Source organism: Brachyhypopomus gauderio, chromosome 1 (genome assembly GCF_052324685.1).
Source record: "Brachyhypopomus gauderio isolate BG-103 chromosome 1, BGAUD_0.2, whole genome shotgun sequence".
Classification (NCBI taxonomy): Eukaryota; Metazoa; Chordata; class Actinopteri; order Gymnotiformes; family Hypopomidae; genus Brachyhypopomus; species Brachyhypopomus gauderio.
In genome coordinates, this window is record NC_135211.1 from 54,202,291 (window position 1) to 54,216,949 (window position 14,659).

The 14,659-nt window shown below is 39.6% G+C and overlaps 1 protein-coding gene across 1 annotated transcript; it reads left to right on the plus strand.

Moving 5' to 3' along the window:
• The first annotated feature begins 722 nt into the window (after positions 1 to 722).
• On the plus strand, positions 723 to 12,126 carry LOC143510675 (uncharacterized). Its single transcript, XM_077000323.1, has 12 exons — positions 723 to 744; positions 1,718 to 1,759; positions 1,863 to 1,964; positions 3,546 to 3,587; positions 3,691 to 3,792; positions 5,373 to 5,414; positions 5,518 to 5,619; positions 7,184 to 7,225; positions 7,329 to 7,430; positions 9,008 to 9,049; positions 11,103 to 11,129; positions 11,220 to 12,126. The coding sequence occupies exons 1-12, from the start codon at positions 723 to 725 to the stop codon at positions 11,747 to 11,749; spliced, it is 1,197 nt and encodes a 398-aa protein (XP_076856438.1). The 3' UTR covers positions 11,750 to 12,126.
• Positions 12,127 to 14,659: the final 2,533 nt, after the last annotated feature.

The following is a 14,659-nucleotide window of genomic DNA, read 5'->3' on the forward strand; positions in this document are numbered from 1 at the left end:
GGAAGGCGAGAATTTGAATCGGAGCTTGATAATGATTTTATCTGCTTCCAAAACTTTGTGGGATTATTTAGATTTTCCGAAATAGATTTTAAATAGTAATCTGATTTAGATTTCCTAATTTGCAATGTACATTTATTTCTTAAAACTCGGAAGGCAGTCCAATCAGCACTAGAGTTAGTAGATCTTGCCCTGGCCCATGCAATATTTCTTTCCTTCATCAAGGCAGAAAGTGATTCTGTGACCCAGGGATTACTCTTCCCAGAAATCCTATATTTCTTTATAGGGGCATGTTTATTACAAATAGCCAAGAAAGAATTGCAAAAAAACTTCCAAGCACATTCAACATCAGGAATTAGACTGACTCTGTCTATATCACTGTTGTAAAGATCTTGCATGAATGCTTGTTCATCAAATCTTTTAAAATATCTCTTAAAAATTTAGCGCGGTTTATGTTTAGTTAATTTCAGGTTTCATCATTACAAAATACTGCAGTTGATGAGTACTTATGAGGGGCATTTGTAAGAATAATATCTAGTAATGTGGACTTATTTTGATATTTTGAATTGAGTCTAGTTGGAACATCAATACATTGCGTAAGATTCAAAGTATCACATAATTCATTGATGCAATCAGAAGCAGATGAAAGCCAATCCCAATTCAAATCACCCATAAGTATGAATTCTGATCCATTAAAAGAATGTAAAACATCAGAAAGTGAAGAGATGGTTTCTAATGTGGCTGACGGTGGTCTATAACAGCCAACTACAATTAGCTGATTATTCTTAGATATATTCACTTTAACAGCGAGTAGTTCAAACTGTTACGCAATACCAGAAAGTAGCGAGCACGGATTCACAAGAGCTGAACGCGACACAACGAATAACCGACAAGGGGCTAGGAAAACACAGGGACTATAAGTACACGGAACTTAACGAGACACACCTGGGGACGATTACGACACGGGCGTTGCAGACAGACAGAAACCGGGGCAACAGACAAGCAAGGCGGGGCTAACGGGCAAGGAACAACACAGACACCGGGAAAGAGACACCGGAGTGACAGCGAAGGGAGGGGGGCATAGCCCTACGTGACCCATTAGAGCACATTTTCGGAACAACGGCCCTGAAATCTGCAAATATTTTACTTTAAAAAGAAATAACGGTCAATAATAAAGGAAGTAAGTGCTGTTTTATCACATTCTGCTGAAAGACGTGCTTATGTAGATCTGGATAAACAGATCAGGAAGACATAAAAATACGATTAAACATGCAAAACATATAAACTAAAAGCACCAGTAAACAAAAAAATTTGTAAACTAATACCAGAATTGAAATTTTGTGCTATACCTGGTGTATTTTTTTCAAACAGCTGTTTACAAGACAATTACATAAAATGAAAAACAAAATTACAAAATTTGGATCATGTGGAGACTGTTAAGTTAAGAGTAAGTTATCACTTTTTAGTTGTCACAGTTTAATAATTTTGCTAATATTGAAATGCAACACAGCCTTGTGTTCTAACTTCCAATTCAAAAATAAGCTATAAAAGGAACAGGTGAAAGCAATAACAAAGTGAGGAGAAACAAATGATGGGGTGTAATAACTGAAACCAAAAGAAAGAAAAACATGGAGAATGAAAACAAGGAAGTGAATGACAGGGAAGTAGGGAGGGGGCAGTCTTCACAGTTGAAAAGTACTAACAATTTTGTATTTTGTAGCACTAGGACACAAACAACGGAGCGCTGTTTCAAGTGAGGAAGGTAAGATACCATACACTTCTTTGGCGTCTTGATGAATGTATGTTAATATCTGCTAAAATTGAAATAAGATGTTGAAGAGCACTAACAATTTTGCATGTTGTAGCACCAGAAACCGAACAACTGATCGTCTCTCCTGTGGACATTGAGCTGCCGCCACAGGACAAACCTCAGTCTGCAGTTTCATCTGATCAGACTACAATTAAAGGTTGGTCAGAACATGTATGGGTGGTGGTGTGTGTGCATGTGTGACTTCACATACTTTGGTTGAACCTACAATTAAATTTTGTGATGGCTCACAACATAACTACTGCCTAACGGTGTTTAAAGGATTTTTTTTCTTGCATTAGGGCAGAATTTTAGTTCGACAGCTCTGAAATCTGCAAATATGTTACATTTAAAAGAAATAACAGTCAGTAATAATAAAAGAAATAAGTGCTGTTTTATCACAATCTACTGAAAACATGCTTATGTAGATCTCCACCACAATCTCTCGTTCCATCCTTCCCTCACTCATGAACAAGAACCTGAGATACTTGAACTCCACTTGAGCTCTGAAATCTGCAAATGTTTTACATTAAAAAGAAATAACAGTGAGTAATAATAAAAGAAATAAGTGCTGTTTTATCACACTCTACTGAAAACATGCTTATGTAGATCTGGATAAACAGATCAGGAAGACAAAAAACACCCTTAAACATACAAAACACGGCACAAAAAAGCACCAGTAAACAAAACAAAAAAACCATCCATTTCCATCTATTTTCCTCCGCTTATCTGGGTCCGGGTCACGGGGCAGTGGCCTAAGCAAAGAAGCCCAGGTTTCCCTCTCCCCAGCCACGTCTTCTAGCTCTTCTGGGGGGATACCGAGGTGTTCCCAGGACAGCCGAGAGATATAATCTCTCCAGCATGACCTGGGTCTTCACCGGGGTCTCCTCCCTGTTGGACATGCCCGGAGCGCCTCCCTAGGCAGGCGCCCAGGTGGCATCTGGACCAGATGCCTGAACCACCTCAGCTTGCTTCTCTCTACATGGAGGAGCAGCGACTCTACTCCGTGCCTCTCCCGGATGACTGTGTTCCGTACCTTATCTTTAAGCGAGAGCCCGGACACCCTGCGGAGAAAAGCCGCTTGTATTCATGATCTCATTCTTTCGGTTACTACCCAGAGCTTGTGACCATAGGTAAGAGTCAGAACATAGATTGACCAGTAAATCAAGTGCTTTGCCTTTTGGTTCAGCTCTCTCTTCACCACACCGGTCCTGTACAGCATCCACAATACTGTCAATCTCTCGTTCCATCCTTCCCTCACTCATGAACAAGAACCTGAGATACTTGAACTCCTCCACTTGAGCCAAGGACTCACTCCCGACACAGAGAGGGCACTCCACTCTTGTCAGACTGAGTACCATATATGAGTAATTTTGAAATGTTACACTGTAACTGGTGTATTTTTGTACAGCAGGTGTTATAAGACAAAAACATAAAATGAAAAAAAAAAACAAAGTTTGGATCATGTGGAGTCTTTTCAATAAGTTGTCACTTAGTTTAATAATTTTGCTAATATTGAAATGCAACACAGCCTTGTGTTCTAACTTCCAATTCAAAAATAAGCTATAAAAGGAACAGGTGAAAGCAATAACAAAGTGAGGAGAAACAAATGATGGGGTGTAATAACTGAAACCAAAAGAAAGAAAAACATGGAGAATGAAAACAAGGAAGTGAATGACAGGGAAGTAGGGAGGGGGCAGTCTTCACAGTTGAAAAGTACTAACAATTTTGTATTTTGTAGCACTAGGACACAAACAACGGAGCGCTGTTTCAAGTGAGGAAGGTAAGATACCATACACTTCTTTGGCGTCTTGATGAATGTATGTTAATATCTGCTAAAATTGAAATAAGATGTTGAAGAGCACTAACAATTTTGCATGTTGTAGCACCAGAAACCGAACAACTGATCGTCTCTCCTGTGGACATTGAGCTGCCGCCACAGGACAAACCTCAGTCTGCAGTTTCATCTGATCAGACTACAATTAAAGGTTGGTCAGAACATGTATGGGTGGTGGTGTGTGTGCATGTGTGACTTCACATACTTTGGTTGAACCTACAATTAAATTTTGTGATGGCTCACAACATAACTACTGCCTAACGGTGTTTAAAGGATTTTTTTTCTTGCATTAGGGCAGAATTTTAGTTCGACAGCTCTGAAATCTGCAAATATGTTACATTTAAAAGAAATAACAGTCAGTAATAATAAAAGAAATAAGTGCTGTTTTATCACAATCTACTGAAAACATGCTTATGTAGATCTCCACCACAATCTCTCGTTCCATCCTTCCCTCACTCATGAACAAGAACCTGAGATACTTGAACTCCACTTGAGCTCTGAAATCTGCAAATGTTTTACATTAAAAAGAAATAACAGTGAGTAATAATAAAAGAAATAAGTGCTGTTTTATCACACTCTACTGAAAACATGCTTATGTAGATCTGGATAAACAGATCAGGAAGACAAAAAACACCCTTAAACATACAAAACACGGCACAAAAAAGCACCAGTAAACAAAACAAAAAAACCATCCATTTCCATTTATTTTCCTCCGCTTATCTGGGTCCGGGTCACGGGGCAGTGGCCTATGCAAAGAAGCCCAGGTTTCCCTCTCCCCAGCCACGTCTTCTAGCTCTTCTGGGGGGATACCGAGGTGTTCCCAGGACAGCCGAGAGATATATTCTCTCCAGCATGACCTGGGTCTTCACCGGGGTCTCCTCCCTGTTGGACATGCCCGGAGCGCCTCCCTAGGCAGGCGCCCAGGTGGCATCTGGACCAGATGCCTGAACCACCTCAGCTTGCTTCTCTCTACATGGAGGAGCAGCGACTCTACTCCGTGCCTCTCCCGGATGACTGTGTTCCGTACCTTATCTTTATGCGAGAGCCCGGACACCCTGCGGAGAAAAGCCGCTTGTATTCATGATCTCATTCTTTCGGTTACTACCCAGAGCTTGTGACCATAGGTAAGAGTCAGAACATAGATTGACCAGTAAATCGAGTGCTTTGCCTTTTGGTTCAGCTCTCTCTTCACCACACCGGTCCTGTACAGCATCCACAATACTGTCAATCTCTCGTTCCATCCTTCCCTCACTCATGAACAAGAACCTGAGATACTTGAACTCCTCCACTTGAGCCAAGGACTCACTCCCGACACAGAGAGGGCACTCCACTCTTGTCAGACTGAGTACCATATATGAGTAATTTTGAAATGTTACACTGTAACTGGTGTATTTTTGTACAGCAGGTGTTATAAGACAAAAACATAAAATGAAAAAAAAAACAAAGTTTGGATCATGTGGAGTCTTTTCAATAAGTTGTCACTTAGTTTAATAATTTTGCTAATATTGAAATGCAACACAGCCTTGTGTTCTAACTTCCAATTCAAAAATAAGCTATAAAAGGAACAGGTGAAAGCAATAACAAAGTGAGGAGAAACAAATGATGGGGTGTAATAACTGAAACCAAAAGAAAGAAAAACATGGAGAATGAAAACAAGGAAGTGAATGACAGGGAAGTAGGGAGGGGCCAACCTTCACAGTTGAAAAGTACTAACAATTTTGTATTTTGCAGCACCAGGACACAAACAACGGAGCGCTGTTTCAAGTGAGGAAGGTAAGATACCATACACTTCTTTGGCGTCTTGATGAATGTATGTTAATATCTGCTAAAATTGAAATAAGATGTTGAAGAGCACTAACAATTTTGCATGTTGTAGCACCAGAAACCGAACAACTGATCGTCTCTCCTGTGGACATTGAGCTGCCGCCACAGGACAAACCTCAGTCTGCAGTTTCATCTGATCAGACTACAATTAAAGGTTGGTCAGAACATGTATGGGTGGTGGTGTGTGTGCATGTGTGACTTCACCTTGAACCTACAATTAAATTTTGTGATGGCTCACAACATAACTACTGCCAAACGGTGTTTAAAGGATTTTTTTTCTTGCATTAGGGCAGAATTTTAGTTCGACAGCTCTGAAATCTGCAAATATGTTACATTTAAAAGAAATAACAGTCAGTAATAATAAAAGAAATAAGTGCTGTTTTATCACAATCTACTGAAAACATGCTTATGTAGATCTCCACCACAATCTCTCGTTCCATCCTTCCCTCACTCATGAACAAGAACCTGAGATACTTGAACTCCTCCACTTGAGCTCTGAAATCTGCAAATGTTTTACATTAAAAAGAAATAACAGTGAGTAATAATAAAAGAAATAAGTGCTGTTTTATCACACTCTACTGAAAACATGCTTATGTAGATCTGGATAAACAGATCAGGAAGACAAAAAACACCCTTAAACATACAAAACACAGCACAAAAAAGCACCAGTAAACAAAACAAAAAAACCATCCATTTCCATCTATTTTCCTCCGCTTATCTGGGTCCGGGTCGCGGGGCAGTGGCCTAAGCAAAGAAGCCCAGGTTTCCCTCTGCCCAGCCACGTCTTCTAGCTCTTCTGGGGGGATACCGAGGTGTTCCCAGGACAGCCGAGAGATATAATCTCTCCAGCATGACCTGGGTCTTCTCCCGGTTGGACATGCCTGGAGTGCCTCCCTAGGCAGGCGCCCAGGTGGCATCTGGACCAGATGCCTGAACCACCTCAGCTTGCTTCTCTCTACATGGAGGAGCAGCGACTCTACTCCGTGCCTCTCCCGGATGACTGTGTTCCGTACCTTATCTTTAAGCGAGAGCCCGGACACCCTGCGGAGAAAAGCCACTTGTATTCATGATCTCATTCTTTCGGTTACTACCCAGAGCTCGTGACCATAGGTAAGAGTCAGAACATAGATTAACCAGTAAATCAAGTGCTTTGCCTTTTGGTTCAGCTCTCTCTTCACCACACCGGTCCTGTACAGCATCCACAATACTGTCAATCTCTCGTTCCATCCTTCCCTCACTCATGAACAAGAACCTGAGATACTTGAACTCCTCCACTTGAGCCAAGGACTCACTCCCGACACAGAGAGGGCACTCCACTCTTGTCAGACTGAGTACCATATATGAGTAATTTTGAAATGTTACACTGTAACTGGTGTATTTTTGTACAGCAGGTGTTATAAGACAAAAACATAAAATGAAAAAAAAAAACAAAGTTTGGATCATGTGGAGTCTTTTCAATAATTTGTCACTTAGTTTAATAATTTTGCTAATATTGAAATGCAACACAGCCTTGTGTTCTAACTTCCAATTCAAAAATAAGCTATAAAAGGAACAGGTGAAAGCAATAACAAAGTGAGGAGAAACAAATGATGGGGTGTAATAACTGAAACCAAAAGAAAGAAAAACATGGAGAATGAAAACAAGGAAGTGAATGACAGGGAAGTAGGGAGGGGCCAACCTTCACAGTTGAAAAGTACTAACAATTTTGTATTTTGTAGCACCAGGACACAAACAACGGAGCGCTGTTTCAAGTGAGGAAGGTAAGATACCATACACTTCTTTGGCGTCTTGATGAATGTATGTTAATATCTGCTAAAATTGAAATAAGATGTTGAAGAGCACTAACAATTTTGCATGTTGTAGCACCAGAAACCGAACAACTGATCGTCTCTCCTGTGGACATTGAGCTGCCGCCACAGGACAAACCTCAGTCTGCAGTTTCATCTGATCAGACTACAATTAAAGGTTGGTCAGAACATGTATGGGTGGTGGTGTGTGTGCATGTGTGACTTCACATACTTTGGTTGAACCTACAATTAAATTTTGTGATGGCTCACAACATAACTACTGCCTAACGGTGTTTAAAGGATTTTTTTTCTTGCATTAGGGCAGAATTTTAGTTCGACAGCTCTGAAATCTGCAAATATGTTACATTTAAAAGAAATAACAGTCAGTAATAATAAAAGAAATAAGTGCTGTTTTATCACAATCTACTGAAAACATGCTTATGTAGATCTCCACCACAATCTCTCGTTCCATCCTTCCCTCACTCATGAACAAGAACCTGAGATACTTGAACTCCTCCACTTGAGCTCTGAAATCTGCAAATGTTTTACATTAAAAAGAAATAACAGTGAGTAATAATAAAATAAATAAGTGCTGTTTTATCACACTCTACTGAAAACATGCTTATGTAGATCTGGATAAACAGATCAGGAAGACAAAAAAGACTCTTAAACATACAAAACACAGCCTAAAAACGCACCAGTAAACAAAACAAAAAAACCATCCATTTCCATCTATTTTCCTCCGCTTATCTGGGTCCGGGTCGCGGAGCAGTGGCCTAAGCAAAGAAGCCCAGGTTTCCCTCTCCCCAGCCACGTCTTTTAGCTCTTCTGGGGGGATACTGAGGTGTTCCCAGGACAGCCGAGAGATATAATCTCTCCAGCATGACCTGGGTCTTCACCGGGGTCTCCTCCCGGTTGGACATGCCCGGAGTGCCTCCCTAGGCAGGCGCCCAGGTGGCATCTGGACCAGATGCCTGAACCACCTCAGCTTGCTTCTCTCTACATGGAGGAGCAGCGACTCTACTCCGTGCCTCTCCCGGATGACTGTGTTCCGTACCTTATCTTTAAGCGAGAGCCCGGACACCCTGCGGAGAAAAGCCGCTTGTATTCATGATCTCATTCTTTCGGTTACTACCCAGAGCTCGTGACCATAGGTAAGAGTCAGAACATAGATTAAACAAAGTAAATCAAGTGCTTTGCCTTTTGGTTCAGCTCTCTCTTCACCACACCGGTCCTGTACAGCATCCACAATACTGTCAATCTCTCGTTCCATCCTTCCCTCACTCATGAACAAGAACCTGAGATACTTGAACTCCTCCACTTGAGCCAAGGACTCACTCCCGACACAGAGAGGGCACTCCACTCTTGTCAGACTGAGTACCATATATGAGTAATTTTGAAATGTTACACTGTAACTGGTGTATTTTTGTACAGCAGGTGTTATAAGACAAAAACATAAAATGAAAAAAAAAAACAAAGTTTGGATCATGTGGAGTCTTTTCAATAATTTGTCACTTAGTTTAATAATTTTGCTAATATTGAAATGCAACACAGCCTTGTGTTCTAACTTCCAATTCAAAAATAAGCTATAAAAGGAACAGGTGAAAGCAATAACAAAGTGAGGAGAAACAAATGATGGGGTGTAATAACTGAAACCAAAAGAAAGAAAAACATGGAGAATGAAAACAAGGAAGTGAATGACAGGGAAGTAGGGAGGGGCCAGTTGAAAAGTACTAACAATTTTGTATTTTGTAGCACCAGGACACAAACAACGGAGCGCTGTTTCAAGTGAGGAAGGTAAAATACCATACACTTCTTTGGCGTCTTGATGAATGTATGTTAATATCTGCTAAAATTGAAATAAGTGCTGTTTTATCACAGTCTACTGAAAACATGCTTATGTAGATCTGGATAAACAGATCAGGAAGACAAAAAACACCCTTAAACAAAAAAACCACCAGTAAACAAAAAAAACCATCCATTTCCATCTATTTTCCTCCGCTTATCTGGGTCCGGGTCGCGGGCAGTGGCCTAAGCAAAGAAGCCCAGGTTTCCCTCTTCCCAGCCACGTCTTCTAGCTCTTCTGGGGGGATACCGACAATGAAAACAAGGAAGTGAATGACAGGGAAGTAGGGAGGGGCCAATCTTCAAAGTTGAAAACAATTTTGTGCTACAACAGGGAGTAAACTAACAAAGATGATCGACAGGCACAACATCGACACGCATTAAATACCTACTCATAAACCAGGAACAAGTATAACCCATAATGATAACGAGTCACACAAACATGCCCAAAGCGGCTGTTAACCCTAACCCTGGTCAGGGGCTGTGTTGTGACAATAACTATTGTCTAACAGGGTTTCTTTACTTGCATTAGGGCAGGTTATTGGAACGAGGGCTCTGAAATCTGCAAATGTTTCATCACAGTCTACTGAAAGACATTCTTTTGAAAAAACCATCCACGAGCTAAGCCCTACCCAGCAACACCACCAAAAATTACAAAAAGAAAACACAGCATTTAAGTATCGCATTTTCTGTACTATAGAGTGCACCTCAATATAAGCCGGACCTACAAAGTTTTTTTTTTATGGAAAATGTTGTATAAGTTGCACCGGGCTATAAGCTGCATATATCTACTGAATTGAATACATTTAACTGTACTGATCAGTTTCTGAACAGTGCCAGTCCAACACATGTTGGTTTGAAAAAATTTGATTTACAACTTTGACCTACCACCCGATTCACTTTCTGCTCTGCTCCCTGATGGGTGAAGAAAAGTCTACAGATAAGCCGCACCTCATTATAAGCCACATGGTTCAAATTTTGGGGAAAAAAGTAGCGGCATATAGTCCGGAAAATACGGTACATGAAGGGATTACAAGATAAGTAAGAACAGCTGGGCACAATTAATGGGGGAATTATATGAATCAAGGGGCAGACCCTTACAAAAATAAAGCCAAAGAACAGCACTGGTGACTGGAACCTGTGGGCTCAAATGCAGGGGTGAGTGACTGAAATGGAATGAGACACAGGTGAAGACATTGATGAGAGGGCGTGACTAATAAGTGGATGATTGAGAATGGGGGAGTGGTAGAGTATGTAGATGTGTGTCTGAGTGGGCATCTCCCCTGTCCTCTGGGACCAGCTTACCATGACAAGCTGATTATAATACAGCAGCCTGGAATGCATTCTTTTCTAATAAAGGTGAAAATAGTAAAATGGATACAAATTCCTTGCATCAGATATTTGAGTATATTGCTGCAAAATGTATTGATATTGTGATGGGCAGGGTGAGCGAAATAAAATGGAAGCGATCACGCCAAGTCTCAGGAAAAAGTATGGTTTAATTCAAAAAGTGCGCAAACCAAAACCCGTGAACTGATCCAAATTAAGGATATAATAACCAGCGGTCAACTGGTACAAAGACAAGACATATATAGACAAACAAACGACCCTCAGGTGAGACGGATCACGGGCTCCGCCCACCCCAGGGACTAACACAACGCAACACTTGACAGGACAGCTGCAAAAAAATGTTTTGGACGGGGGCGACCAGTAGGGGGCCCGCCGTACCGTGACAGATATGGTTTGTCATACCTGGAATCATATATTCTAAAATTTCAGTATTCAGTGGACATTTGCACTTGTGAACAGTAATTTATTACTTTTTATTTTATTACTTAGTGTGTCTATGAATACTACTGACAAATATCTTCTATATAAAACTTGAGTTGGGAATTGAGTAAACTCAATATTGAAATGCTGAACTCAATCTTCTGTTTTAACCGTTCTGATAACACAGTATTTTTTTCTCTTTTGGTGATGTGTTGTGGGGTTTTGTGGTGACCAGAATGGAACCAGCTTAAAAGCTTTAAAGGTAAGAAATTAACTCAGATTAGTTCGGCACTACTATATTACTCTAAATATGTAGGATTTTATAATAAAAGATTATCATCTCTTTTTTAAGTGAAAATCACCTTGGACCAAGAAGGGAATCCAGAGTTTTTTAAAATTCTAGTGAACGACACAAGACTGCACTGCAATAATCCAAAACAGTCTGATGACAACAGAGATGATGATGATAAATTTTTCAGCCTGTGTAAACAGAAGTTTAGTTCTGAAAAACAGTACTGGGAGGTGAAGATCTCAGAGAAACCAAAAGAAAAGCTCTCTTGGTATATTGGAGTGGCAAGTGACACAGCTGAGAGAAACTATAAAACCCCATTAATACCAGAGAATGGATTTTGGGTTCTTTGTTATGAAGAAGAAAACGTTTACTTCAAAGATCATCCTTTGCCAGTTCTGTTAACAGACATTAATGAGACATTGACAACAGTCGGAGTGTTTTTAGACTGTGATGAACACACTCTGTCCTTTTACAATGTTGATGCACAGTCACATATCTATACAATAACCAATGTGAAAGCCAAAACCCTGTGTCCTCTAATCAGCCCTGGACTAAGAGACAAATTACCTGTAAATATTACAAAATTCTGACAAATAATGTTAATGATGACTGTGGCTGATTCTTCAATATTAAAGTATTTCTTTTTAAGTTTAAAAAAATTAAATGAGCATCAATCTTGTCCATCAATCAATCTTGAATATTTTATGTACATATTGTAAAATTTTTTGTAATCCAGTGATGTTAATTTGTTTTAAAATGTGTGTGATCTTAACTGGTTGTTATGTAGACCTAAATGAATATTTGTTATACATGTTTTTAAAAATGTAATTATACTCCATGTAATTTATGCTTTATGTATGTTGGATTTACATTTACATAATGATGAAGAGCATTTGCATCCATGGTATCATGTTATCTGTTTTTTAGCGTACATGGCTAGTGGTGCATAATATTTGTAATGCACAAGAGTTTGACACATCTTATGGATTGAACATTTTTTCTAAATAAAATTACTCAATTATGCTTGTATGCATGTAGCATATTTTGAATAACACAGGGGTTTAAGTACACATGCTAATAAGGAGAACAAGAGGCAGGTGCAACACATGACCAGCTAATGAGGGGGCGTAATCAGATATGAGGACTGTACACAGAAACACATCGGAACAACATCAGTAACTCAAAGCCATGTGGTGGGCTGTACCATGTAGTGGGCTGTACCATGTGGTGGGCTGTAACAATGTATTGTAACACAATAACAATGTATTGTAATAACAGTGTAATAATATTTAAAAATTTGATATGAATACATCATAAGTTTAATTACAATGTAATAACAATTTAACTGCAATGTAATAACTATATAATAACACAATGTAGTTTCAGTGTAGTTACAATGTAACAAATGTAATAACTGCATAATACCACAAAGTAATTACAGTGTAAAAACACAATCTATTAACTATGTAATAACACAGTATAACACTATGTGATAAAAGTCAGCTATGAGGAAACTGTGTTGCCACCTACTCAGAACAGGACTGAACACAAATTTAGAGCCCAAATGTAATTTATTATTCATATATATAAGTACAGAAAATACATAAGAGACTAAAATAGCCTTTAATATTTAAAATGTAAACACATAATTTAGATTAGATTAGATTGAACTTTATTAATCCCAGAGGGAAAGTCAGTTATTGCAGCTGCACAGTTACAAAGAGAGCAAGAACAATATCAAATTTAATTTACAATTTTTTATAATTTAACACAAAAGACAATGGTGAGACATTTTATACTAATGTCGAGGTTTGTTAAACAACAAGCATTTTGTATATGAAATTTAACTATGAATGTCCACAAAAACAGTTGAGCTATTATAAAGTGCTTCAATGTTGGACCAAATATGCTAGGATATATTTCTCCATAGAAATATAATTGTCAGTGTTGAAAAGTCACCATATTTCTAAAGACTCTCTTCCATATTGCCCAATTTGCAGTGGCAGTTTATTTTAAGGGAATCTAACTATAAACCTCCCCTAACATAAAACCACCTTGAGGAAAAATCAGCTGAGGGCACGATGTTCTTTCTGGTCACTGTTTCTTTGGGTAAGGACAAACAGAGCCTCTGTGAGCACAGCCCAAAATATGAAAGTCAAGATTACTAACAGGAATCTTATGAGATTTAGCAAGAATACAGTCCTGAGTTATGAGCTCAAAGTGTCAGAGAAGCGATTGTATAAACCACCCATTAATAGGACATGTAGCCACTTCTTTAGGCTTTTCAGACCAGATTAGATACCCAAAGCAATTCAAGTGTGAAACAGAAGCAGCAAGAGGTAGAGGCTGTGAGTGAAAGGCTTTATTATCCATAATAAAGTTAAAGCAAATACTCAGGCTACTAGGCAGGACAAACACAATAAGATACTCGAATGAAGACAGGCAGAAAGTCCACAGACACGCAGAAGTCCGTAGTGCAGAGCAGGCTATCCCACGGTGTGAGGCGAGGGTGCAGGCTGAATGCGCAGCACTGGACAGTGTGACCTGTGGGGATTTATGGAGCCCCAATCTGATTATTGACAGGTGTCAGTACTCGGGTGATTGTGATGGTGGGAGTGTCCGGGAATGAGAGGGTGTGTCTTGTGATGAGGTGGGCGTGTGTGCTCGTGTGTGCGTGAAGGTGCGCGCCCTCTGGTGGCGTCTAGGCTGACCCACCGTGACAACACTATATTGTTCAATAGGCTATAGTGTTTTATACTTATATACACACCAGAGGTGGGGACTCGAGTCACATGACTTGGATTCGAGTCAGACTCGAGTCATTAATATTAAGACTTTTGACTTGACTTGAAAAAATATTCAGAGACTTAGACTTGACTTGGACTTTTACACCAATAACTTGGGACTTGAATTGGACTTGAACCTGTTTACTTGCAAAGACTTGATTTTTTTTACCCCAAATCTAAATTTTAAAACGCATATTAATATTTATAAAGTGCGCCCCATTAATTTCATTTCCGTCCTTCTGACGCAGACCGGCGTTACACCAGATTCTGTGACCGTCGAGTTTTGTGACCACAGGGGGCGCTATTTCACAGTTTCTGTTCAGAGGCACAAACGCTTTACGAATGCTACGTAAACTACGCTGATGCACTTTCTTTACTCGTTTTGTTGGTGTCCACGAGCCAAAATATGACAGATGTTTATATTTACATTTATCGTCTCTTAATTACATAAATGTACTTAAACAAGATTTACCATCCCCTCACCATTGCAGCCAACAAAGAAATCACGAATGGGATGTACAGGTGAGCCTTTTTAACTGGGGTCACCAATTCTGACGGCAGCCATCAGAATATGTGACCCCACTGAATCTCCAGGTAACACCGTGACCCCACAATAACAGAAAACAATGAAAAAATAACCCTAACCTTTTATTAATCTATATTTAAACATTTTATCCAAATGTTTAGAATAACCATTCGTAATGACAGCATCTT

Coding starts and splice junctions, on each gene's coding strand:
- LOC143510675 (XM_077000323.1), top strand. CDS start 723: ATGGTTTCTAATGTGGCTGACG. Junction 5,415..5,517: donor CGCTGTTTCAAGTGAGGAAG/GTAAGATACCAT, acceptor TGCATGTTGTAG/CACCAGAAACCGAACAACTG. Junction 11,130..11,219: donor CCAGCTTAAAAGCTTTAAAG/GTAAGAAATTAA, acceptor CTCTTTTTTAAG/TGAAAATCACCTTGGACCAA.